Source organism: Orbicella franksi, chromosome 8, assembly GCF_964199315.1.
Source record: "Orbicella franksi chromosome 8, jaOrbFran1.1, whole genome shotgun sequence".
NCBI lineage: Eukaryota > Metazoa > Cnidaria > Anthozoa > Scleractinia > Merulinidae > Orbicella > Orbicella franksi.
Genome location: NC_138152.1, coordinates 2,563,470 through 2,590,700, shown reverse-complemented (window position 1 = coordinate 2,590,700; position 27,231 = coordinate 2,563,470). Strand labels below are relative to the sequence as shown.

The following is a 27,231-nucleotide window of genomic DNA, read 5'->3' as shown; positions in this document are numbered from 1 at the left end:
AATAGGGCTCACTGAGTACGTCTACGTTTTATTGGAGTATTAGCACTTAACGCTATGGTTAAAAGCGAATTCTGCATACGAGCCAAGTGGTCCATCAGGCCGGAGCTTATCCCGGTTTCCGTATTTCTTCTCATAAAAAGTAAAGTGTCGGTTTTGGAAAGAGCTGAAAACTGTTGTTAACCACCATGATCTGTCTGTGATAGGGTTAAATCTTCCTTTATTATACACTTGGTTGCTGGGAACCTTAAAAGGCCTTGGAGATTAATACAAATCGTTACCATCTTAGAGAGTTAAAAGGGTAACACCAGTCCAAAACATCAGTGAAAATTACATTTTTGTAAAATGGCATTGAGATTATTTGCTCCCATTTTTTGAAGCTTAACACCTTTATCCTGGTGCGAGTTATCAAGGAGATGATGACAATGCAACACGCCAAGGAAAACCAGTCTGAGCAGATCAGGTGCGATTTCGAAGCCAACTCCTCTATAGAGCAGATCAAATAGACGGATTGGGCTAACGTGTTTTTATCCTTGTTGCCACCCAATTCAGATCATGTGATGATTCATTTGAGAGTACAAGTGCTCAGTTTGTCACGTGTAACTGAGTGCACGAGGGCATGTGCAAACAGAACAATTGTAACCTCCCAAATGAATCATCACATGATCTGAATTGGGTGAAAACAAGCTAGGATGTTAACACGTTAGCCGAATCCGTGTATTCGCCATTTCCACATCCCCCCATAATACACCTCCCAAAATTTTGCATAAGCATTGTCTTCAGTTTCTCTTGGGACGACTTTGATACCCAGAAGAAATGGGAAACAAAGGTTATCCAGAATTTTGGGGGGCAACAGGATGTATTATGAGGGGTGTGGAAATGGCGAAATAATTGAGACAAACCGTAAGAGACATTATGAGAATTCGAAACATGATGACCTACTTTCATTCAGTTCATGGGTACCTACTCAAAATTTCACGAGAGTGGACGTGTAGGCTCGATTTGCGCCGCTCTCTCGCCGTGTCTGGTCTACGTTCCTTCCCGAGAGAAGAGCGGCCTCGTTTCCCGAACATCGGCTGATAATCGAGCCTAGTGGATATGTCGCTAAGAAGAATCTTTGACACGAGTAGATCACAAGAAGAAAAGGACGTGTTCTTATTTAGAGCGACAAAATAATCATTTGCCAGAAAAATGTCGATCTTCCTTAAAAATTGCCAATACCACTTTAGCTGCCTACTGCTTCCTTATGCTGACTACTTAGGCAAAAAGACAAGAAAGCAAACTTCTTGAAATAAGAAGCTGTACTGATCGAGATATATTTCAGTTGTCCTCAATAAGTATATAATTCTTTCTGTGGTTTTCTTGCAGACTTGGCATCAAAGCATTCGTGGTGTTGGTTCCCTTGTTGGGTGTCACGTGGCTGTTTGGTTTTCTGTCGCCATTACACGTCGCTTTCACCTACGTATTTGTAATCCTGAACTCCACTCAGGTATAGTGCTTTACAAGAGAGTGTAAAATTGTATTTAGTCTTGATAGTTGTGTTTGTTAACGTTATTTTTATATTTCAATAATTTCACAGGGATTCTCCATTTTCGTTTTTCATTGCCTGAGAAATAACGATGTAAGTAAGCAGATAAATGTTTGAAGGGGGCTTTAAAACTTGTATAGAATCTCCCTCATCAATAACAGACATTGTCAAACAGCTGAGTGTGACAACAATAAAGACAATAAATAATCAAGCAGCCAAAGACAGATTAACAGGTCCTCCCCGTCGCAAATGCTTCCGGAATACAGGACAATATATAATTGATTAGCCAAAGGTGGATTAAGAGACCCTCGCTCCTCAAAATGCTCTCAGAATACAAGACATAAGATCTCAAAAAGCCTGACAATTTTTTCGTTTTCCGGGGGAGTAGATCCCTCACCCATAACGTACTGTGCCAAGCCAAATGCTACGAACCCTTGTTCCTGATTTTCCTAGATCAGTCCATAGCCGCTGTTTAATTGACTTAGCACCAAAATAAGAAACGCGTTAATTTTTTTTTTTCCTTCGGGGTTTTGTAGATCCGGGAGCGCTTCAAGAGAAGATTCCAAAGGATGAAATTGTATTCTGACAACCGAACAACACCAACCGGAGAGAGCTGTGATGTAGCTTCCTCGAGCTGCCGGAATGATTCGTGAGGACTGCCAACGCCAAAAAAAATAAGAATAATTGAGATAGCATTACAGTAATATTAGGTTTTTTGTTTCGTTTTCCAGCAAGGAGATATTCAAGGGGATTGCCTTTCTTTTCAAGCAATATGATGGAGTCAGAAATGGGCGAGATAGTTTGAAACAAGTTAAAAGCTTATTTATTGACAAGTTAATGCTCTTGTAACACAACAAGTACAACTATATAGTTACAAAACTGGTGGGATATTGTTAAAGAACTCTTGTATGTTTATCTCCATTCCTCTTTGTCACCAGCACTGAGCTAACACGCACTAGGTTAAAACTTTAGACATACGGTGTACTTTTAAAGGTGCCGTGGGACTTTTCGAACTCGATAAATAACTCTCTTGTCATCAAGCTTTGACAACAGAATGTTATTATCGTTACTTTGTATATTCAACTGAGGCGACAAATAATGTAGTGCTGTATTTTTGCCAAAAGCGTCCTGGCCTCCTAGAAGCTTGGTTGACATTCGACATTTTTAAAGAATTACACGCTACTGTTTCCTGGAAATGTTAATTGGAAAGAGAGTTGCCTCTTATGGCAGTTTCTAAGGCAACGAAGGAACATTGTTTTGAAAATCCCACGGTATACCAAACCCTTTGTCATGCAAGTTGTTAATTTAAATCGTTGTTTCGAGGTTTCGATAATTAATACTTTTTTTTTTTTTAATTAGCTATCACCAATCCAGCTATGATCACTATGGGAAAACGCAATTTAATTAATATGCAGATACTGACAAAAACAGTTACAAAGCGCTACGGAAAAATTGAACTGTAACCAAGAGAATATGATTATAATCTCTTGCTGTAGCATAACTGTAATCGTCAAGAAGTTATTATGAATACCTCAATGATAAAAGAAGGAAATGTAAACAATAATTAGCTATAGAAAGGTCCCCAAATCACTGCAGCTTCAAAGAAATACCAACATTACACTCTTATGGCTTGTTGTTCTCTACTCAACTTGATAAAATGGTTGATGCCTACATGTTATTATTTTCACGTCTTATAATTTAAAAGTAATGTTGATATTTTCTGTTTGCTTTGTCTCTCTAGTTGTTGTTGTTGTTTTTTTTAAGTAATCTAATATTAGTAATCTGATAATAACTGATCCGCCTAGATTAGCCTAACGTCATTGTTGCGAGCGGATCAGTTTTACACTTGTATTAATTTTTAAACGCAATTGAAATAAAGCGTGTGAAAAACATTAAACACGGAACAAAAAGATTCCCTTTTTCTGGCGGATAATCGTGCCCATCTTAGTTAAAAAGCCCTCTTTGATTCAGTTCTTCCACTTCTAGATTAATACCATTTTCCTGGTTTGTTTTGGCAAGATGCTATAAAATGACATTCTCAGTAGGTTTTTAAAATTCCTTACAGGAACTTTAATCCTCGGTACGTAGTACTCAGAAAATTCTTTTCCTTGCGAAAATTAAAAAATAAATAAACAAACAAATATATAGTAAAAATAATGATAAAAAATAAAGTAAAGAAAACTATCTACAATCTAACCGAGGTTATTTACGTTTAGAAGGTTAAGTTTCAGCGAATGCTTTTACCGGAAAAGAAATAGAAATAAATAGAAAAAATGGCCACATCATAAACGTAGAATTAGACACCCGAGGGGTCTTGAATCATCTTGAACGCTGAATAAATCAACTTCAATGTAAGCAAAAACAACAAAGCAGTTAAAAAAAAACCATTACGATTCTAGTCTAGTCTCATTTCTCGCTAAGTTGAACGACGACCCTGCAGAGCGGCAAGTGCTGACCATACGAAATACTTATAAGTTCCAAACACTTTGTTTCTTTTTGTCCAGTAGGAACTCGCTCTACGTCTCCGGTTCAAGGAACCTTTGGAAAGGGGATTCCGACTAAAACGAAAAAGACAAAGTTTATATGCCTTTCGGTTATATTCTTAAGCTCATTCACATGGAAGTCTCGTAAGGTCCCATTTTTGCCACTGCCCGTTACGATACAACTTAGGTACAAATTGCACATGCACCACGCCGGAGAAATTTTAAAACACAACAATCAAAGGTCATTTTGGATTTGTGTTTGGGTAAAACTCGGTTAGGGAAATCACGTGATTATCGTGACGTCATCGTTTTCGAAAAGCTCCGTTTTCGGTCCGGATTAGTGTAACGGTGACCCCAACCGTAAAAATAAAGCTGCCATTTCAAATTCCTCCGGCGTAGTGTGGACGTGGCCCTGTAGACACGACAACTCGTGACGTAGATATGATATGTAGAGGGCATGTCTTATGCCATCTTGCAAGCAAAGATCTTAGCATTTTTCTATTACTCTTGTTAAGCTGCTCTCAGTTTTCAATGTTAAAATGTTAAAAATGGCTTCAGCGATGGATTTGTTGTGAACTATATCTGCTCACTTCACCCCTGGAACCGGACCAGACGGTCGATCTTGCAACCAAGTACACATTGACCAAATAATGACATTAGGTTACTAACATACAATGTAACTTCATAGAAGGTTCATTATCAATAACATATGCCACTTCTTAAAATGCTATCTTCTATACGTGAAATATTATTCTCAATCTAAAGTAAAATCGTGATCATCTGTCTGTAACCCGAGACCAATCTATGGGTTTGTTTATAAAAGAATGTTGGGTATAGAAGCGGTAAAAGTTTATCCACTACTACATCACAGTATTTACTAAGTATTATTCGTTGTTAATCATTCACAAGAATTCTTTACTCTTTTCTAAGTTCAAGTGTGCACATTTTGTTACCATCCTTTTCTCCCGACAGGAAAAATTCAACAAGTCTTAGGATTTCTTTTATCGCTTCAAGCCAAACCCGCGGTAGCCATTCCCAGCTATCTCCCTCTTCTTTTCCAAGCTAGCTAGTGGTTCAAAAATGGTCCTATCCTAATAACACAAGTACTAAAACACTGTGTAGATTGCAAGCCGCATAGCCGAGATTCATCACAGATGCCTACTGTACCAAGACGGTAATAGAATCAGTGTTGGCTTCACTCATCCCAATGGGACTGGAACACCACTGACGACGGTGCTGTATAAGCGATGGATTTCATAGAAGAGTTACAGCAAGCAGCCAGCTGTTTACCGCCTTCTGGGAAAAGCGTGGATGACGGGTTTCACGTGGATATGCTGCATAAAAGAAGGCAAACGTAATGTAGTCATTGAAGACCCTGCTGTATCCAACAGCTACAGCACCAGTGCAGCAGTAGCAGTACCAATAAAAACATTTTTAGCAGAGCAACATCAACAACACCACCAACAGCAACAGGAACATCAACATCAACATCAGAATCAAAATCAACATCAACAGCAAAATCAACATCAACAATACCCTGAACATCAATTCCGACAACATTCACAGCAAGTAAATAACTAAACAAGTAGTAGGAGGTATGTATGAAATATTTTGGGGGCCTAGGGCGAAATCATTCCAAATAGATGTGTTCAATATTATGCTTCAATAACAAAGAAGACCACATAATGTACTTGTCAAAACAGTCTATCCTATGTCAGTCATTTAACCCTCAGACGTACAAGGTTGTTAATGCCTGATGTATTTACCGTGTTTTTAAATAAAGATGATGATGATGATGATGAAGCTAACTAATAGCCCCCCCCCCCCCCCCCGTGGTACAAGGTGGGGAGGGGTGGATGGAACCCCTCCCCTGGGTTTTCGTTCTGTTAGGGCACAGCGAAATAAATTTACATCGATTAGATAGCCCTGTCAGAGGTTGCTCTACAAAATGAAACCATTTTTGTTAATTATGACGTCATTTGACAGGCCATCTTGGATCCGCCATCTTGGATTTCACTATTTTCTCGAAAAGTCAACAATAAATGGAAATTATCGCAAAATCAAGCTGGAAAGCTTATGAAATGTTCAAAATACAGAATTATGTCAAAACTTGTCGCTGCCATGGCGACGTCAAAGATGATGGACACACGCAGTTGACAAATAGAGTAAATCGCCTTTCCAAAACTTAAAAAAACTCTTATGGGGCATTCACCCCCGCCCCCCCCCCCCCCAACTTGTACACCCGAGGGTTTCACTTTTGCTGTAGGGGCGCTGCGTTTGTTAGGAACAAAATCCATTGTACATTGGAATAGGGGCGATCGTTGGAATTAAGCCTTTATTCCCCCTATTTTCCTACAACTATATTTTCCTACAGAAACGAAGCTCAGGTAAAAGAACAGCTGACATTCACCATTATTCAATAGATGCCATCTGGTACCATTACATGTCATAATCCTACGATAATAGACCAAACTGGACATAATGTTTTCGCATGATAAATACATTGTTGCGTCGTAAAGGACTGGAAACAATAAACACGAGCTAGAATCGGTATTCCATTGGCTGCAGTTTCCGTACCTTCATATATCCTTGTTGAACGGGAAAATTGAGAAAGCGAAGTTGGTTGGAAGCATACAGAATTGCACTGTCTACGGTGCACGTCTCATCAAATGAAAGAAGTTTGGTTCAACTACAGCTTGAAGAGAGATGATGAAACTTCCAACTATCACAAAAGGAACTCTATTTATTGGGTTGATTCTGAGTGAGTAGTAATGACGTGTTAACGGAGTCTAATATTATACCGCTTGTTGTTGCGGCCAGTTTTATCTTCTTATTTACATAACAACAATTAACGTAGAATCTAAATAAACTAACTACAAAATCATCAACAACAAAGAAAATCGCTTTAAAATTAAGCCTCTAATGCTATTTTAACGAGAGGAAATGATGCAGCAGATGGCCGCCCAGTCATGGTTGGCGATTACGACAGTTAACGACGGCTTACGACGGATACCGTTGCTTTACGACAGTTTACGACGGCCTACGACGGTTTACGATGATCTGGTGAAGAAATACCCTTACAATTTTATTCATCACTATATGCTCTTTTAGCTTTTTTCGATTTCAACATAGGTGTAAAAAATCTAAGTCAGTTAGGATCTTTGGCTTGTAAAAACAAATTTAAACTGTCAATTATAACAAATTTGACATTAAATATTCAAAACGAATGATAAAATCTAAAATTTAAGCCATGTATTTGCTTAACTTAAGCGTTAAGCGGAAATTGAAGAAACATGGCCTAGTACGGACAATTTGGACGCTGTTTTTTTTTTGTAGTTTGTTTTACGTTATGTAAAATGTTATTGGTTTACTGTGTGTTATTGTTTTACTATGTGCTTATTTTAAGAGCTGATCGCAATACGCCATTTATAAACCGTTGACGTCAGTTCGTTGCGTGAATTCAAATTGGCCACCTTTGAACAACAAAACCAAAAAAGAGAAATCCTTTCAAAGGCCAACAGATCTTTTATGGACATATATCATGAAATACTTGAATTAAAAATAAATAGAATTAAAATTTCATTATTTCCAAACTTGTCATATATGCGAGATGCTCCACAGCATTAATTATTTACAACAGTTAAAAAAAAGATTATTTTTCGACGAGACGGAAAAAAATCATGTTGATTTCTGTTTTTTTGAATTTAATTTGAAATCATCTTTAAAAGATGCGTAGCATCTGTTCTTTGAGGTAAGCAACTTGAGATGTTGTTATACGTCCTAACGTGACGTTTTCCGATTGGAGGAGATCGTATCGCGTTCCCTGGGTCAAAACTAACGAAGGCCCCGTCCACATTACGTCGGAGGAATTTGAAAACGGAGGTTTCTCTCTGAAAACGTATCAAATCTTTTCCGTCCAGACTACACCGGAGGAATTTAAAAACGCAACAATCACCGGCCATTTTGGATTTGTGTTTGAAGAAAACACGGTCAGAGAAATCACATGATTATCGTGACGCCAACTTTTTCGTTGTCAAAATGCTTTCCGTCCACATGAAAACGAAAAGCCGAGTTTTCAAATTCATCCGGTTTGTAGAGCGTTTCCGAAAAGCTCCGTTTTCGTGACGGATTAGTGTGGACGGTAGGCCTAACCGTAAAAATAACGCTGAGTTTTCAAGTTTCTCCGGCGTGATGTGGACTGGGCCTAATTCCCTGGAGGGAACAGAAGACATTAGCTCCCCAGGGAAACAACAACTTGAAATTTTCATCTCGCACGTGATCAGCTCGTGCACCTTGAAACTGTGGCAAATTTGCGTGCCAGACGTCCTCTAGACCTGCCACAAGTCGACCTTTTCTTAAACCTCGACTTATTTATCTCCGTGCGACGAAGTCGCGAGGGCGAGCGCGAGCGACGTAAGTCGCGAGAGGTCGACTTGTTTCACTTGCAGGAATGTGAATCAGAGTTTAAATTTTTGGCGCGAAAAACATGATTGACATTTCGCACTTCTTATGTGCTCCGCGCGCGATCGTCGCGAAAGCAGAAAATCATTGCCATCAAATTGTTTATGAGTACTGTTCCCTAACTCAAATGAACTTATTTGTGTTCAGTGCAGTATGTAGCCAGCAGACAAACGGCGAAAGCTGTTCCGTTGAGTAACGCTTCCTGAAAAGACAAAACCGTGTTTAAGCCGATCGAGAATTATTCGTTTTAGTCTGGATTAACCACCTGGAGCTATCGATCAGAGAGCTGCCTGACAAATGCTATAAACTTATGTGGATCTAGCTTGTATCGACAAGAATCCGAATAAACTAAAGAAGACGGACTTAGTCGGGGAGAACTTTAATTCTGTAAAGCTCTCTTGTTTAAATAACATTGAAAATCGAAGTCGCAACGAACGGCAGAGAATAAAAGCGCCGTTCCCAAAACTCCTTCATCGACATTAACCGATCATGCGCGCGCTCGCGCGCGTTGCTGAGGAGGTGAAATTTCACTTCCGGTTACTTACGTCAGCCTGAGCGCGGAAAATAATAACAACTCAAAAGCTTGCAAATTCGCTTACATTTTAGCTGTTTTTCATTGTGTTTAACAAAATACAAAGTAAAAAAAGTACAAGCAAAGACAAAATAAGAGAAAGACAGAAAAACAAAAGCAATAGAAATAGAAAAACTAACTCCGCGTGGCTTTGTTTGATCTACCGAAGTGCGCTGGTAGTGTAAATTGCGCACGCGCTGATAGGGTAACTTCCAAAAGACATCGGGCGCACTGCCGGTTTCTTTAAATGCTAAAGGAAACGCGGTTTTTCATTAAATCGAGCCTTTTTTGACGAACTTCGCATAAAGCCAACTTTTCCTTTTTCGAAATCATGCTTTTTTCAGAAAATTACGAATTTTTCAATATTTTGAAAAGCTCTCAAAATCTGACCTTGTAGAAATGAAACAAAATCGATGCAAAGCGTAATGGGGATTTAAATTAAAATATTAAATCAATGAAAAAAATGCCGACAAAGTAATTTGCCTGGTAGCTTTTGCATTTTTTCTGTATTAGTCACATGACCATGGGCGTGGCCTGATGACGTCATCCCTAGTGTTACTGATCATGAAAAAGCTAAAACACATAAAATAACTCTGAACTAACTAAAAATGATGAGGTTATATGAGAATAAATTTTCCTTAGCAACGGCTCGAAAAGACCGGTTAATGGGCCCTTGAGCACGGTAAAACGGCCAATGCAAAATTTGCTGCGATGCCCTTTCTTTGTAGAGGAGAAACTTGGTCATTCATTAAAACAACTAAAAGTGCAACAATTACACAAACTGCAAGAACGGCTCTGTTCTTCTTCGAAAGGTCCAAACTTAATTCTCTCAAACGATCCGGATCACTCAGGAGCTCAGATCGCGCCCGTATTAAGTAAACAAACACATATTGGTCGGATAAATAGCCTTCCACTGCTTTTCCCTGTCCTTCTTTCAAAGACTTGAAATTAAGTTGGATACACCATATTCAATTGCTTCCATAAAATTCATATCCTTAAGTATATGCGAGAACAAAATCTAAAGCTGAATGAAGAAGGTTTTTATAGTACTTGAACTCAGCAGACATTTGTTCTGAGAGTTGTGTCGTTGATCGCGCGCGACGTCATGATGTATAGTCAGTATTTGTTTGTTCATTGGTTAATGTGTATTTACGTCACCAGTGGAAAAATCCACCGGTAAAATTTGGTGCGTTGCAAGTGGGAAAAGGCCTTTCCAACGGCGAAACCAACAGGCCGGGGAAGAATTATTGGAAAGGACTTCTAGAAAGTCTAGCCGTCCTCCAGCAAACTTTTTTTTTTTCGCAGATTGTTGTAGTTTTAAGTTGGGAAGTATAAAAAATATTTTAAATATGCACAAAAATGTCATATTGAATTTTTTTTTTTTTTTTAACTTGTTGGCTTTGTATTTTCATTTTGTTCTTTCTCAGTTGCTGAAAGTTGGATCACAAAATCAAGTGGGCGAAGTAAGTTAACAGACTGATTTATAATTTTAAGCATAGATGCTTGATTGCCAATCCTAAAGTTATTTTATAATAAATATGCAACATTACCTTCATTTTATAAAAACAAATTATGAATGATCTTTTAGCCCTATCTCCTCGCTTCCGCTGAGTTTATTAATGCCAAAATAAAGTAAATTTCACTGTCATTTCACAGACAGGGGAATTTGTCGCCGGTACGGCATCGAAAACGTCGATTGTATAAATTCAGCCAGCGAATCACGGAAGATTCTGAATTCATTCAGTTTGTCTATCCCCGTCAGAGCTATCCCAAAACTGAATATGTTAGAAACCGTTTAATTCGAAACTAAAAATTTAAACGTGCGTGGTAAACGTTCTTTTGACTACGATGAATTTAATCATTTTACGTTGTTGTTTTGTAAAGAACGGCAAAGACTCAAAAAAAAAAATACAGTTTTCACTCTAGTGTCGAAAAGTACTTGGTTTTGCATTACTATACGCCAAACGATTAGCTTAAAAATACTCACGCAACTTTTTCATCCAATCAGAATTAAAACAAAAACCAATCGCCAACTCGCTCGCACACGTCTTCCCGCACTTCCCGTCAGCTACCTGCATTTAATACGAGTTTTGATTGGTTCACTGGACTGTCTGTGTCCTTTATGATTGGCTAGAGTGATTACTTTGGTTTTGGTTTTACGACACTCAATAGAACACCGCTTCACATAAAGCTGACAAGCGTTGGAACGCTTGTGAGCGAGTCCCTATTGGCTTTTGTTTTACTTCTGAATGGAAGATGCAGCGGGGGGTTGGGGGTGGGGGAGGTGTTTTTAAAGCTACTTAGTCAGCGTAGTAGAGCTGTTTTCAATTGAGTGTCGTAAGACCAAAACCAAACCAATTTCATATCGGTTAGACGACTCAGTCAATCTCACACCGTGGTAAAAACAAACCCAAAACCAAAGTAGTTGTCTAATTACTTTCGACACTCGATTGAAAATTGTTCTAAAGAGCCATTGCGCTTTACTTTTGACGTGCTATTGGAAACCGCTCTTTTTTGGTTATTAGTGGTTAGCTGTCCAACATTACTTTCGTTTAAATTTCAGGAGCATCATGTCCTACTGCTGAGCCCTTAGACTTTGACAATGCACAGGAAAACATTTGTAAGGAACTTCGAGAAAACCCTTGGCGTCAGATAAAATGCGGGCCCTTTAAAACTTATTATTCATGGCAGTTTAAAAAATGTTCCAATTGGTGCGACTTATTTGCCCGTTGTTTCAATGAAAGCGGAACCGCTCGTTGGGCTCGGCAATGTTCAGCCATGTTCCGCCAGTCGTTTCCATCCCAGATAGCTGCCTCAGGCGATAACGCTTCTTCGTCAGTTATGGATACTTTTCATGTTCATCCTTGCCGGCCTTTCAGGAGAAATGACTATGCTGTCAGAGTATCACGTTGCAACTGCAGCGAAGATGACAATGAAACTGGTAAGTAGACATTAGACGTTACAACAGTCTTAGCTTATTTACTATTTACTCGGGGAACTGATTCGTCAACGCTTTGTGTAAATGGTAAAAAAAAATTCCTGATGATAAGTTCCGTTCCGAAGGGCGACTTTCCATTTTCTGAAATATCCCAAATTTACCGAAAGAGCCTGAGACGAGTTCGACCCGATCATGATTCCAAGATGGCCGTGAAGAATTGCAAATGGTAAGCGCATTTTCCACTTGGATATTTCGGTTGGAAATTTTGGACTTACTTTCAAGGCTTTCCCTTATTTTGGCAATTTTCCGGTCGGTCGAGCCAAAATTGTCTTACCGTTTACATTCTGACCGAAAATTCCAGATTTTTTAGGTAAATATTAAACGATCTTACTCTCAGAAACCTTCCATTCATTGCCCCTTTTTACAAAGAAGAAGGAAATTCTTACCCTTTTGGGCAAGGGCGTGAGATTCTACTCTAAGCTCTTCTTAGACTGGTACGTTTATGTAGTGGGAATGTAGTGTACTACATGTGTTTATGTAACGCACGTTGCCATGGAAAAGTCAGGTCACACGACCAAATCAGCAGTTGACACATGTTTCTGAGAAAATTAAATTTCAACGACTATAGCCTGAATGTTGCTCAAGTTAAAAAGTTTGAAATCAGTTCATGGCTACCCAAAATAGCCATAATGGTCATAATCAGCTAAAAAGAGACTGCGCAGTCACATCTAGTGATTACGTCATATTTATAACAGGGTCAGGTAATAAATACAAACCCATACAACAGCACACAAACGGACCATGTTACTTAGGAATTTAGTGAAAATTAGGTGGAATATTACAGCGCATCGACAGATTGAGTGACAGTTACTAAAGACTACAGGTTGCTAATCTGCGGCCTTAAGATTTCAGCAGAATCTATGTGCGCTTTGTGATTTTAATTTTATTTATCTTTTCATTGCTTTATTTCTTTATTTCTTCATTTCTTTATTTTTTATTTCTTTATTTCTTTCTTCATTTTTTTATTTATTTATTTACTTATGTATTTATATATATTTTTTGTCTTTAAGAAACAATTTTTTGCTCAAAGAGTAACAATGACAGCTTCTCAAAATGCAAGCATGCCATTGGGGCAAAACGCTGGAAGACGTTTCCAATAGTTATACCCAAGTTCAAACCACGCAAAGTAGTTCAGTATCTCAAGAACTTCCAAGCCCTGCGCAATAAAATGGGATGTCGGAAGGAAAAGCTCCGTTCAGCATTTGAGGAGATAAGGAAAACTTCCTTCAAAATACGCCGAAAAGTTTGCTCCCGAAGTCCATCAGATACCAAAACTTTCGTTTTCAAGGTTACGGGATGTTCCTGCGAATCGCCAGACGAACGTAAGTTACCATTCGTTTTACTTTTTGGGGGTAGATATCAATGCCATACATGCAATTAGAGATACAAAGTCACTTACCTACATGTAGGTCATAGACTTCAGTAATTATTTCGCCGTGCTTAATTGGTTTCAAGTCCTTAGCGAAAAAGTGTCTGGTCCGTTCATTTCGGGTACGTCACCGAAATGAATTGACCGTGATTGCCCGAAAAATAGCGATACAGGAATTAGGCAACGATGTTACGTCATTGCCTAGTTCCTGTAAAGTTTTGTCCCAGACCTTCAGGGTCAATTGATTTCGGTGACGTATCCGAGACGAACGGCTCGAAATAGGCCCCACTTTTTGCCTCGGACCGAGGCGAAATACATCAGGCCTAGGAACTAGGCAAGTCACGTCATTGGTGTGTCGACCCTACCATGAAGATCACTTCACTTCACGAGAAGTTTCCTCATAGTCCATAAACTTACTGTTTGATTTTTGCAGCATTCTCCCCTGATATAGAGGAACCACAGTACCCGGTGAGAATTTAACTTTCTAATGTTTAACAGTTTTTGCTGTTTTCAAAGGAGCAAAAAATCCTTAACGGGCTTTCCACATTTTACTTTTTACTAACTTCTAGGCTGAAGATGATGGCGCACCACCTTCTCCCCCCAGAGAATGGTGCGAATTTTATCTTCTTAGTCAAGGGAAGCAAAATAATATAGTAATAGAATTCCCACCTTGGACAATAAAATGAGAGCTTTCTTTTACTCGTGTTTAATAATAATAATAACAATAACAATAACAGTAACAGTAACAGTAACAGTAACAGTAACAGTAACAGTAACAGTAACAGTAACAGTAACAGTAACAGTAACAGTAACAGTAACAGTAACAGTAATAGTAATAGTTATAATAATAGTAATAGTAATAGTAATAGTAATAATAATGATAATAATGATAATAATGATAATAATAAATTCATTCTTGTTTTAGACGGATAACTTTTGCACGTCGCTGTACAAAATTGACGTTGGACAGAAAGACGCCCCACAGGTAGTCTAATCGTAAGGAGTAGAAAATTTATAGACTTAAATCTCGATAATTTTCCATCCCCTCAACTCAAACCCTGAGCGGGATGTGGGTGTTGCCCAAGACTACGATAGCTATGTTGTAAAAGTCTCACCACCGTCTTACACCGCGTTTCTGTGGATGTCATGAAGTAATTATACCACGAGATATGTTGTTATCATCTCATACTCTTCACTTTAGAGAATACATTTTCGGAGTTACTATGAACACTCATTATTGGTTAACTAGTATTTTTCTACTTATTCAACTTCCAACGCTTTGTACGTTAATCAACTGAAGATGACAGTAGGTTCTGTCGAAACATGTCTTTGAAACCGAAAGGTTTTGCCGTTTTCTTTAAATTCTTGACTTGCCTGCTATTATCACGACCCATTGGTTAAAAATTCTCTAAGGTACGGAGTACAGGCGGAGAGGGAGATGGACGGAAATCAAACCAATTTTTCTTTTGTTATTTGAAAGTTTCCGGCCTATTACCCCCTGGAGGTTATAGACAAAAACGAAAGTGAAGTATTTTTAAGTTACTAAATTAACCCTCTTATCTTAAACCTCAATATAGCGCGCAGTTTCTGCGCTTAACACCGCCATAGAGGAGTTCAGAACCATATCAAACAATGTTACTCGACAGGACAATGTAAGCGAGGGAAATACAGATGACATATTTTTCGCCATGGGTGCTTTCGAGGACTATTTTATCGGGTTCGCGGAAGAAAAACTCAATGACTCAAGTCCTAAATTCACATACGAGAGCAACCAATTTGGTAAGTCAATTTTTTGGTTTGCGTGGGAATTTTTGTAGAAGGACGTGAGATTTTCCACCTGGTGTTTCAAATTGAAGTTATAATATTACTGTTCCACGCAAATTCAAGTTGCCAGGGTCAAAAGGGGGACGCAGAGGCGTGAGGGAGAAAGGGAGGGAGAGAGGGAGGGAAAGAGAACAAGGAGGAGGAGGAGGAATAGGAGGAGAGGGCAGGAAAGTCATTCTTGACCTTTTTTAATGCACGTTTGACACCGCTCCGTAGCCTCTGGGCCACTCCTTGATGTTCTTCTCTATGTTTTGCAAGATCAATGACTATCACGTTGCCTTCTGCCTTGCAGATTTTCGCGTTCAACGCGTTTTTAGGCACCAGCGCAATGAGACGGAGTTTCTTCTGAACGGACCTAAAGGAAATTACATCAGTATCCCATCGAGAAGTTTTTACAACGGTTGGTACAGAACATTGAAAACTGTCCATTATTACGGACATATAAAAGCTTCTCTTCACAGTGTTAGGACAAGAGACTGGAATATTGAACGTCATTCCTCACAACGGATGATATTTTTGTTGCATTTACTGTACACATTTTCCTGGAACTGAGCATGCCATGTTCGATTTTTCATTTTTAAAAAAGGCGTATTTTACTTGAATTAAGTCAAGCAATCAGTTCTACAATCGAATTATCCGCAACGAATTATGAGTTTTACAACTGAAGTTCGAAAAAAACATTGCTATCCTTTCAAAGACACGTTGCTGTTCTTCCTTCCCTACCCAATACCATGTTGAAACTCAGGAGAAATTGCAGGTACTAGTTTTCAACATTGTACGTTGGGTAGGGGGCGGGACTTGGCAGATGACTGGGTTGTATTCGCGTCTGGCGTGCGTGCAAAGGCGCCAAAATGCAAATTTGTCCCAGGACTTTTGTCCATGATTGAACCTTGATCTTTCAGTCTATAATGTCATGAAATACCTACATATATTAATATCATATTCTGAATATTGAAAGAGATGCATAGAAATCAGAAAGGACAATTAATATTTAAAACTAAAGATTGAAATGGTTAATGCTTGGTTGCTTTGTTCTTGCTCTTTTGAGTTAGGCTCTGTGGTGCTTGGTGTCACGTACAACAACATCCATGAACTGCTTACGTCAAACCATTCAGCTGGCAGCAATAAAACAAACCAGACTAGGTGTGTATACAGCTAGACTAACGGGGGTGGGAAAAAGGAGGTGGGGGGAGGGGTCGGGAGGTTACAAACCTTCAAAGTCCCTGGTCTTAATAGGATCGGGTTCAGAAGTCTCCCTTCCATGATCTTAAAGGAGCTGACAATGATTGTTCAATGTAAGTTAATTAACGCGTCCCGCTTTTATTCCTTTGTTTGGTTCTTTCAGGTGGCTCAATAGCATAATAATGTCAGCCGTAATATACCCTTGGCCAGGTGTATTACTGGAGAACGTCACGTTAGTTTTCGAGAGCACTGAGGTAAAAAAACTGTGTTTGCTCATCATTGTGTTGTATTTGTCTGATACGTATTCATAAGCTGTCTTCAGATTTTTAATATTTACGCCTGTCCAGACATTTGGGCCTGCAAAGTATTGTAATTCTGAGAAGACCATTAAAAGAGCCCTTCTGAATCAAAATAGGATGATGGTTAATAATAAGAATTTTATGTAGTTTGTATTGTGATGGTCCCCAATTCACCTCACCTCTATATTCTTTCCTGGAGATTTGATTAAGTGGGTCTTCTACCTGTTTTTAATTCCGTTGGTTTTATTTTTCAGCTACCGTCAAAGTGCATGTCGTTGATATTTTCAGACCGGCTGACTGACACTTTATTAATTTTTTGTTAGTTTTTATGTTTCCTTCCATTTATTTCACCGTATTTTTTCTCCGCAAAAAGATCTTCAGCTGCGCAAAATCTACAAGTAAGAATTTCATCAACGTGTTTGTTTCTAGGCGGTGGGAAAAAATAGAGAATGTGTGTTTTGGAACTTCTCAGATGAAAAGTAAGTAACTGGTTCAACTCAGTCTCCATTTATACACAATCCTAACTGTGTTTAGCCTCACAGATACAAGCATTTTCATTCCTCCGCCTTGGTACGAAATGGAAACCCCCTCCCCCCTCCCCCCTCTTCCTTGAACATTTCAAAGTTATTTTACTTTAAATAGATAACCCGGGACTTGCTCTACAAAATAATATGTTATTTCTGTTGCTTTTAGCGTTTTATGACGTCGTCATTTGAGGTAATAACGTCCACCAATTTGGATTTCAGGGTTTTCTCAAAGGGGTAAAAACTTTTGTAAATTGATGAAAATATAACTTAAAGAGATCACAGAACATAAAAAAGAACTAATTCGGCAATGCTGCTCAAAAAAGAAAACTGAAAACACGAAATTTAAAACTGGTAAAACAGACGAAATTTGGCTTCACCTTCATGTCGAAGCTCGGTTGCTATGGTGATGTCAAATGACGTAAAGAAACATTTGATGTAAAGCAAATTTCCACGAAGGATGAATGAGCAGCTACTGAAAGTTTCGACAGAGAAGATCTCTGTATGGTATCTAACCACCACCCCACCCCCTCCGCCCCACCGCTTTTTATCCCCCAGGAATAAATAAAACACCCGGGGAAAGAGGGGGGGATGCGAGTTGGTGCTGCACCATCAGCAAACAAATCTACCTGTTATGCAAGAAGGTCAAATTGTGAAAATGATGCGTTCGATCTGTACAATCAAAGTTTTAGACATAAGAATTAGCACAAATTATCATGGCGAAATAAGAAATATAATCGATATTTTCCAGTTTGAAAGTGAAAGTGTTAACACTTTTATCTATAGTCCCGAGGGTTGGTCAGGGCAAGGATGTCAAACGAGGATAATAAACAGCTCCCTGACAGAATGTCTTTGTAATCACTTGACACACTTTGCTGTCCTCATGGATTATGCCGACAGCGGCGACAGCGGGGTAAGCTTCATTTCTTCTTAAGAAATTGAAAGTGAGCGTGATGTGGCCTGTCCTTTATGGAAAGTGCATAATTAAGGCCGTAAAAGCTGACAATTTGAGAGTTAAAAAGCGTTAAAAAGCTCCCAGCTTGAATTTTCTGGACTGTGCTAAAGAAAGTGTACGATGGTTTTCGTCGTCAAGTATGACTTGACAAATCCAAGGAGGTCACTCGTAAATAATAAAAAAAAAAATTAGTTGTGATTACTGAAAAAAATTCACGCGTTCAAACATTTGTTTTGTTGCTAAAGCTGTCAATACCTGGGCACTAAAAAACAGCCACACTACAGGGGAATGTTTCCCTGACAAGTGTTTTGAATTCGTATTACATCATTGGATTGCAGTTTATTAAATGAAAAGTGAACGTCTTCTATTTACTTTTAGGGCCCAACCAAGCCATCGACAGAAGACGACAAAATCCTGACCGTTCTCACGCGCGTAGGAATGTCCTTATCTCTAACAGGAGTTGTTCTCACTGTAATCAGCTATCTCCTGCTCACGTACGTAGTCTTTATACTTTCTACTTTAGTCTCCGTCCACCCTACGCCGGACCAATTTCAAATTCCAAAACGCAGCTTTATTGCTACGGTTAGGCCTACCGTCCACACTAATCCGTTATGAAAACGGCGCTTTTCGAAAACGCTATTCAAACCGGAGGAATTTGAAAATGCTGGCTTTGCGCTCTGGTGTGGACGGAAAACATTTTGGAAGGGGAGCATGTGATTCCCCTAGCCTGCAGAATTTTTTCCCAGTTGATGGGTTTTCAGATTTCTCCAGCGAAGTGTGGACGGGGCCATGATAAAAGGCGCAGTGACCTAACTCCAGGCGCGGAGCTCATGATAAAGTATCGCGGGGTTCCTTGTGTTTTGTTCTTGAACAAGAAACCTCACGTTCAAAGTCCTTCTTTCTCACCGGTGTGCTAAGAACAATACAATATAGGTACCGGTGAGGCCACTATTCAAAATTCCCGCCATGGTCTTGGCACCTTGAAGTCACAAACTTACACGGGAACAAAATATTCACCTGTCTAATCTTCTTGATTTCTGTCTTTCTTAAGCTGAATTGCTTATTTGCCTTATTTTTTTTTTATATTTTTATATTTTTTTCATTTATCTATCTGGGATCTGGCAGCGACCGGCACACACCTCTGTCCCACATCCGGGTGAGCCTCACCACTGCTATTGGAGCAGGACATGTCATCTTCCTTGCCGGAATTGATGCTACAGAAAACAAAGTGAGAACAGCTATTTATTCAAAATTGTCGTGAGTTTTGTCTTTTGTCTTTTGAACTACTCTTACCTGTCATTCTGTTGTGCAGGATGCCTGTGTTGCCGTGGCGGCCCTTCTGCAGTATTTTCTGATGGCAGCTTTCTGCTGGATGTTCGTCGAAGGAATCTACCTTTACTTGTTTGTTGTCAAGGTCTACAACATCGTGGACAAAATGCGGGTATATCAAGGGATTTCCTGGGGTAAGGGCAATCAGCAAAACACTGTGATTTATTATAAATAATTTCCAGCAGCTCCTGTGACAAGAGGCAATATCAACCACTGTTTTGTTCTCTATCTGGTCCAATGGATGAACATTGTCAAGGGAAAACAGTTTAGGAGCAATAAAAGTACACATTAAGCAGGGCCAACAGAAGTGCACCCTTCTATAGGACAACAAATTAAAGGTTCCCAATACATGGGCCTAAAAGAGGGTTAATTAGGAAGAAAATCAATGTACACAGTTTTAAACCCACCAATAATAACAAAAGAGAGTTTTATCAATCAATCAATCAATTTTTATGGTCCACTATTTACAGAATTTTAAAATTTATATCAGTATTACAAAATAAATATGGGAAACGAAACAAATATTACATACCGTAAATCCTCGAATTAGCGCCTGGGACGCTTATTTCAAACTTAGAAGAAAATGAAGGGGGAGGGCGCTAATTCGAGGATTTACGGTATGGTTATGGAGAAAATAACAAAAAATGTGGGGTAACCCGAGTGGCCTTGGCTTTCGAGCAGGTTACCACCATGTTAAAGTAGATGCGGAGAGCAAAACTACATTACTGGAAATACATTACTGAAAATACATTACGGAAATACATTATGGAAATACAAGAAATACACCTACTATTCCTAATTATACATGTATATTAAGTATCTAAGGTGAATCCTCTGAAATAAAAGTGACAATAGATTTTTGTTCAAATTTTGTCCACTGAATATTTGTCATATGATAACTTCAATTTTGAAATAAAAAGGGGGGTGCCCATGTTCATTAAGGAGCAGTGAGGCATTGAAAATGCCTCATTTTGGCATTATTTAATGCTTATTATAAGAACGCATCCCCAGTAATTGTAACATCTTTGTGAGCCCGGACTCATAAGAACACGCATTAAACTACAGTCAATACAATGTGTCGGACACTAATAAACGTTTTAAGTTTGATTCAGACAGAAAGCTTAATCCTTGATTAAAAATTTGAACCAAATTTCTTGACGTGGTTACCGACTGCAAAATAGAAAAGACCACAGTGTATCTGCCATTTTCCTTATTTATTCAATTTTCAGCGATAGAAATTAGATCAGTCTTTTCTCACGCAAAGCTTATGATTAGTTGATTACAATGACTGGAGAAAAAATTGGGGTGCCCGTGCTCGTTGGTGAGCTAGAGCCATTTTTCAACTGACAGAGCTCAATATCAAGGCAAATCCGTCATGTTTTCAGTATGCGCGTGCACGAGCGCGCGCTAATGACGCCATAAATTATGCGCAGTAAGGATGCGCAATGCAAATGTGAGGAATGACCTTAAGAGGTGCTGCTTATACTCCTTTTTAAATTAAGGAATTATATAGTGAGTTTTTTAGATTAAGAGGCCTGAGAGGCCTGTTTCAAAACTCCCCACTAAGTTAGAAGTACCGATAGCCCAGAATTCCTGTTTTACATTATCTGCGGTTTTAGGTCAAAGTCTTGAAATCACATCACGATTAAAGAAATGAAACTGAAGTATATTAAAAAAATATATTTTTGTTCTCATTTTAGGACTTCCTGCCGTTATTGTAGCCTTATCGTTGGGCATTGCTGCAGGAAAAGATGGAATCCAGAGTTTCGTCAGCGATAAGTAGTAAGAACTCACAACACTTCTTGATTTTTCTTTTTTGATTCAGATCGGGGGAAGGAGGGATTAATTAGTTCCCCAAGGACTTACGCCCCAGAGGAATTTGAAAACAGAGGTTTAATTTCATTCTCAGGAAAACGCATCAAATGCATGTTTTCCGTCCACCCTATGCCGGAGGAATTCAAAAACGCAACAATAACCGGTCATTTTGGATTTGTGTTTGAGGAAAACTCGAGCAGGGAAATCACATTGTTATCGTAAAACCATCGTTTTCGAAAAGCTCCATGTTCAAAATGTGTTCCGTCTACTCTAACACTCAAAGCCGGCGTTTTCAAATTCCTCCGGTTTGAAGAGCGTTTTCGCCGGAAAAGCTCCGTTTTCGTAATGGATTAGTGTGGACGGTAGACAGCAACCGTAGAAATAAAGCTCCGTTTTCAAATTTATTCGTCCTATTATGAACGGGCCTTAAATGTTAAGCACATATAAGAAATTTCCAGGAAATTCCTTTTGACAATTAAAACTACATCGTTTTCGTCCTTTAGATCACCCTTGTTTTTGCGTTTCTCTTCAGTCCTTCATTGTAATGTTTGTTAGCGACGTTTTTCTTATCTTACTCTAAGCTGTTGGTTATCTTCCACTAACAATCTGATCTGGATATTTATCGCATTTGTTGGGCTCGTCGAACTTGTAAGTGAACGAACATTTAATTCTCTGGAATGTGAATTTATAGTCTCAAATACTTTCCATCTATCCATACAAAGATCTCAGTATGTGATTGTCGTTAGATCCGAGATAGCTTTAGCCATCTCGTACCGAACACGCGCTCTTCGAATACTTGTTTTATTAAAAAGTGGAAAAAACAAAAATTCGTAATAGTGATAAGCAAGTTAAGATACAAAGATCCTCTGTGAAGGGGGTTAAGAGCCATCGCAAACTTTAAAAATGTTTGTAAAACTTTACAAAAAGTTGTGTCCTATTGAGATACAATTCCACTATTCAAAATAGGGCTCACTGAGTACGTCTACGTTTTATTGGAGTATTAGCACTTAACGCTATGGTTAAAAGCGAATTCTGCATACGAGCCAAGTGGCCCATCAGGCCGGAGCTTATCCCGGTTTCCGTATTTCTTCTCATAAAAAGTAAAGTGTCGGTTTTGGAAAGAGCTGAAAACTGTTGTTAACCACCATGGTCTGTCTGTGATAGGGTTAAATCTTCCTTTATTATACACTTGGTTGCTGGGAACCTTAAAAGGCCTTGGAGATTAATACAAATCGTTACCATCTTAGAGAGTTAAAAGGGTAACACCAGTCCAAAACATCAGTGAAAATTAAATTTTTGTAAAATGGCATTGAGATTATTTGCTCCCATTTTTTGAAGCTTAACACCTTTATCCTGGTGCGAGTTATCAAAGAGATGATGACAATGCAACACGCCAAGGAAAACCAGTCTGAGCAGATCAGGTGCGATTTCGAAGCCAACTCCTCTATAGAGCAGATCAAATAGACGGATTGGGCTAACGTGTTTTTATCCTTGCTGCCACCCAATTCAGATCATGTGATGATTCATTTGAGAGTACAAGTGTTCAGCTTGTCACGTGTAACTGAGTGCACGAGGGCATGTGCAAACAGAACGATTGTAACCTCCCAAATGAATCATCACATGATCTGAATTGGGTGAAAACAAGCTAGGATGTTAACACGTTAGCCGAATCCGTGTATTCGCCATTTCCACATCCCCCCATAATACACCTCCCAAAATTTTGCATAAGCATTGTCTTCAGTTTCTCTTGGGACGACTTTGATACCCAGAGGAAATGGGAAACAAACTTAAGGTTATCCAGAATTTTGGGGGGCAACAGGGTGTATTATGAGGGGTGTGGAAATGGCGAAATAATTGAGACAAACCGTAAGAGACATGATGAGAATTCGAAACATGATGACCTACTTTCATTCAGTTCATGGGTACCTACTCAAAATTTCACGAGAGTGGACATGTAGGCTCGATTTCCGCCGCTCTCTCGCCGTGTCTGGTCTACGTTCCTTCCCGAGAGAAGAGCGGCCTCGTTTCCCGAACATCGGCTGATAATCGAGCCTAGTGGATATGTCGCTAAGAAGAATCTTTGACACGAGTAGATCACAAGAAGAAAAGGACGTGTTCTTATTTAGAGCGACAAAATAATCATTTGCCAGAAAAATGTCGATCTTCCTTAAAAATTGCCAATACCACTTTAGCTGCCTACTGCTTCCTTATGCTGACTACTTAGGCAAAAAGACAAGAAAGCAAACTTCTTGAAATAAGAAGCTGTACTGATCGAGATATATTTCAGTTGTCCTCAATAAGTATATAATTCTTTCTGTGGTTTTCTTGCAGACTTGGCATCAAAGCATTCGTGGTGTTGGTTCCCTTGTTGGGTGTCACGTGGCTGTTTGGTTTTCTGTCGCCATTACACGTCGCTTTCACCTACGTATTTGTAATCCTGAACTCCACTCAGGTATAGTGCTTTACAAGAGAGTGTAAAATTGTATTTAGTCTTGATAGTTGTGTTTGTTAACGTTATTTTTATATTTCAATAATTTCACAGGGATTCTCCATTTTCGTTTTTCATTGCCTGAGAAATAACGATGTAAGTAAGCAGATAAATGTTTGAAGGGGGCTTTAAAACTTGTATAGAATCTCCCTCATCAATAACAGACATTGTCAAACAGCTGAGTGTGACAACAATAAAGACAATAAATAATCAAGCAGCCAAAGATAGATTAACAGGTCCTCCCCGTCGCAAATGCTTCCGGAATACAGGACAATATATAATTGATTAGCCAAAGGTGGATTAAGAGACCCTCCCTCCTCAAAATGCTCTCAGAATACAAGACATAAGATCTCAAAAAGCCTGACAATTTTTTCGTTTTCCGGGGGAGTAGATCCCTCACCCATAACGTACCGTGCCAAGCCAAATGCTACGAACCCTTGTTCCTGATTTTCCTAGATCAGTCCATAGCCGCTGTCTAATTGACTTAGCACCAAAATAAGAAACGCGTTAATTAATTTTTTTTTCTTCGGGGTTTTGTAGATCCGGGAGCGCTTCAAAAGAAGATTCCAAAGGATGAAATTGTATTCTGACAACCGAACAACACCAACCGGAGAGAGCTGTGATGTAGCTTCCTCGAGCTGCCGGAATGATTCGTGAGGACTGCCAACGCCAAAATAATAAGAATAATTGAGATAGCATTACAGTAATATTAGGTTTTTTGTTTCGTTTTCCAGCAAGGAGATATTCAAGGGGATTGCCTTTGTTTTCAAGCAATATAATGGAGTCAGAAATGGACGAGAAAGTTTGAAACAAGTTAAAAGCGAATTTATTGACAAGTTAATGCTCTTGTAACACAACAAGTACAACTATATAGTAATAAAACTGGTGGGATATTGTTAAAGAACTCTTGTATGTTTATCTCCATTCCTCTTTGTCACCAGCACTGAGCTAACACGCACTAGGTTAAAACTTTAGACATACGGTGTACTTTTAAAGGTACCATGGGACTTTTCGAACTCGATAAATAACTCTCTTGTCATCAAGCTTTGGCAACAGAATGTTATTATCGTTACTTTGTATATTCAACTGAGACGACAAATAATGCAGTGCTGTATTTTTGCCAAAAGCGTCCTGGCCTCCTAGAAGCTTGGTTGACATTCGACATTTTTAAAGAATTACACGCTACTGTTTCCTGGAAATGTTAATTGGAAAGAGAGTTGCCTCTTATGGCAGTTTCTAAGGCAACGAAGGAACATTGTTTTGAAAATCCCACGGTATACCAAACCCTGTGTCATGCAAGTTGTTAATTTAAATCGTTGTTTCGAGGTTTCAATAATTAATACTTTTTTTTTTTAATTAGCTATCACCAATCCAGCTATGATCACAATGGGAAAACGCAATTTAATTAATATGCAGATACTTACAAAAACAGTTACAAAACGCTACGGAAAAATTGAACTGTAACCAAGAGAATATGATTATAATCTCTTGCTGTAACATAACTGTAATCGTCAAGAAGTTATTATGAATACCTCAATGATAAAAGAAGGAAATGTAAACAATAATTAGCTATAGAAAGGTCCCCAAATCACTGCAGCTTCAAAGAAATACCAACATTACACTCTTATGGCTTGTTGTTCTCTACTCAACTTGATAAAATGGTTGATGCCTACATGTTATTATTTTCACGTCTTATAATTTAAAAGTAATGTTGATATTTTCTGTTTGCTTTGTCTCTCTAGTTGTTGTTGTTGTTTTTTTTAAGTAATCTAATATAAGTAATCTGATAATAACTGATCCGCCTAGATTAGCCTAACGTCATTGTTGCGAGCGGATCAGTTTTACACTTGTATCAATTTTTAAACGCAATTGAAATAAAGCGTGTGAAAAACATTAAACACGGAACAAAAAGATTGCCTTTTTCTGACGGATAATCGTGCCCATCTTATGAAAAAAGCCCTCTTTGATTCAGTTTTTCCACTTCTAGATTAATACCATTTTCCTGGTTTGTTTTGGCAAGATGCTATAAAATGACATTCTCAGAAGGTTTTTAAAATTCCTTACAGGAACTTTAATCCTCGGTACGTAGTACTCAGAAAATTCTTTTCCTTGCGAAAATTAAAAAATAAATAAACAAACAAATATATAGTAAAAATAATGATAAAAAATAAAGTAAAGAAAACTATCTACAATCTAACCGAGGTTATTTACGTTTAGAAGGTTAAGTTTCAGCGAATGCTTTTACCGGAAAAGAAATAGAAATAAATAGAAAAAATGGCCACATCATAAACGTAGAATTAGACACCCGAGGGGTCTTGAATCATCTTGAACGCTGAATAAATCAACTTCAATGTAAGCAAAAACAACAAAGTAGTAAAAAAACCATTACGATTCTAGTCTAGTCTCATTTCTCGCTAAGTTGAACGACGACCCTGCAGAGCGGCAAGTGCTGACCATACGAAATACTTATAAGTTCCAAACACTTTGTTTCTTTTTGTCCAGTAGGAACTCGCTCTACGTCTCCGGTTCAAGGAACCTTTGGAAAGGGGATTCCGACTAAAACGAAAAAGACAAAGTTTATATGCCTTTCGGTTATATTCTTAAGCTCATTCACATGGAAGTCTCGTAAGGTTCCATTTTTGCCACTGCCCGTTACGATACAACTTAGGTACAAATTGCACATGCACCACGCCGGAGAAATTTTAAAACACAACAATCAAAGGTCATTTTGGATTTGTGTTTGGGTAAAACTCGGTTAGGGAAATCACGTGATTATCGTGACGCCATCGTTTTTGAAAAGCTCCGTTTTCAAAACGTTTTCCGTCCACACTAAAACGCAAAGCTGGTGTTTTCAAATTCCTTCGGTTTGAAGAGCGTTTTCGAAAAGCTCCGTTTTCGGTCCGGATTAGTGTAACGGTGACCCCAACCGTAAAAATAAAGCTGCCATTTCAAATTCCTCCGGCGTAGTGTGGACGTGGCCCTGTAGACACGACAACTCGTGACGTAGATATGATATGTAGAGGGCATGTCTTATGCCATCTTGCAAGCAAAAATCTTAGCATTTTTCTATTACTCTTAAGCTGCTCTCAGTTTTCAATGTTAAAATGTTAAAAATGGCTTCAGCGATGGATTTGTTGTGAACTATATCTGCTCACTTCACCCCTGGAACCGGACCAGACGGTCGATCTTGCAACCAAGTACACATTGACCAAATAATGACATTAGGTTACTAACATACAATGTAACTTCATAGAAGGTTCATTATCAATAACATATGCCACTTCTTAAAATGCTATCTTCTATACGTGAAATATTATTCTCAATCTAAAGTAAAATCGTGATCATCTGTCTGTAACCCGAGACCAATCTATGGGTTTGTTTATAAAAGAATGTTGGGTATAGAAGCGG

At 38.7% G+C, this 27,231-nt stretch overlaps 2 protein-coding genes across 2 annotated transcripts in view; both read left to right on the top strand.

Annotated features, from left to right (window-relative positions):
• Positions 1 to 2,803, top strand: part of LOC145495419 (adhesion G protein-coupled receptor L4-like) — a 12,454-nt gene extending 9,651 nt beyond the window's left edge. Inside the window, exons 15-18 of the mRNA XM_081475032.1 lie at positions 378 to 460; positions 1,366 to 1,486; positions 1,577 to 1,618; positions 2,062 to 2,803. Of these exons, the coding sequence (XP_081331158.1) occupies positions 378 to 460; positions 1,366 to 1,486; positions 1,577 to 1,618; positions 2,062 to 2,178 (363 nt within the window). The 3' untranslated portion in view covers positions 2,179 to 2,803. The remainder of the gene's footprint in view (positions 1 to 377; positions 461 to 1,365; positions 1,487 to 1,576; positions 1,619 to 2,061) is intronic.
• An 11,475-nt stretch (positions 2,804 to 14,278) lies between these two features.
• LOC145495418 (adhesion G-protein coupled receptor D1-like) lies at positions 14,279 to 25,975 on the top strand. The gene is made up of 15 exons (XM_081475030.1): positions 14,279 to 15,186; positions 15,524 to 15,631; positions 16,284 to 16,374; positions 16,577 to 16,667; positions 17,142 to 17,191; positions 18,023 to 18,149; positions 18,570 to 18,685; positions 19,317 to 19,419; positions 19,504 to 19,654; positions 21,221 to 21,302; positions 21,917 to 21,983; positions 22,674 to 22,756; positions 23,667 to 23,787; positions 23,878 to 23,919; positions 24,364 to 25,975. The coding sequence occupies exons 1-15, from the start codon at positions 15,096 to 15,098 to the stop codon at positions 24,478 to 24,480; spliced, it is 1,440 nt and encodes a 479-aa protein (XP_081331156.1). The 5' UTR covers positions 14,279 to 15,095; the 3' UTR covers positions 24,481 to 25,975.
• Positions 25,976 to 27,231: the final 1,256 nt, after the last annotated feature.

What these genes read in the sequence shown, in the direction of transcription:
- LOC145495418 (XM_081475030.1), top strand. Translation starts at nt 15,096, where the DNA reads ATGGGTGCTTTCGAGGACTATTTTATCGGGTTCGCGGAAGAAAAACTC. An exon ending in TAGTTTTCGAGAGCACTGAG is followed by an intron (nt 16,668 to 17,141) that starts GTAAAAAAACTG and finishes GTTTGTTTCTAG; the next exon opens with GCGGTGGGAAAAAATAGAGA. An exon ending in ATCAGCTATCTCCTGCTCAC is followed by an intron (nt 18,686 to 19,316) that starts GTACGTAGTCTT and finishes GGGATCTGGCAG; the next exon opens with CGACCGGCACACACCTCTGT.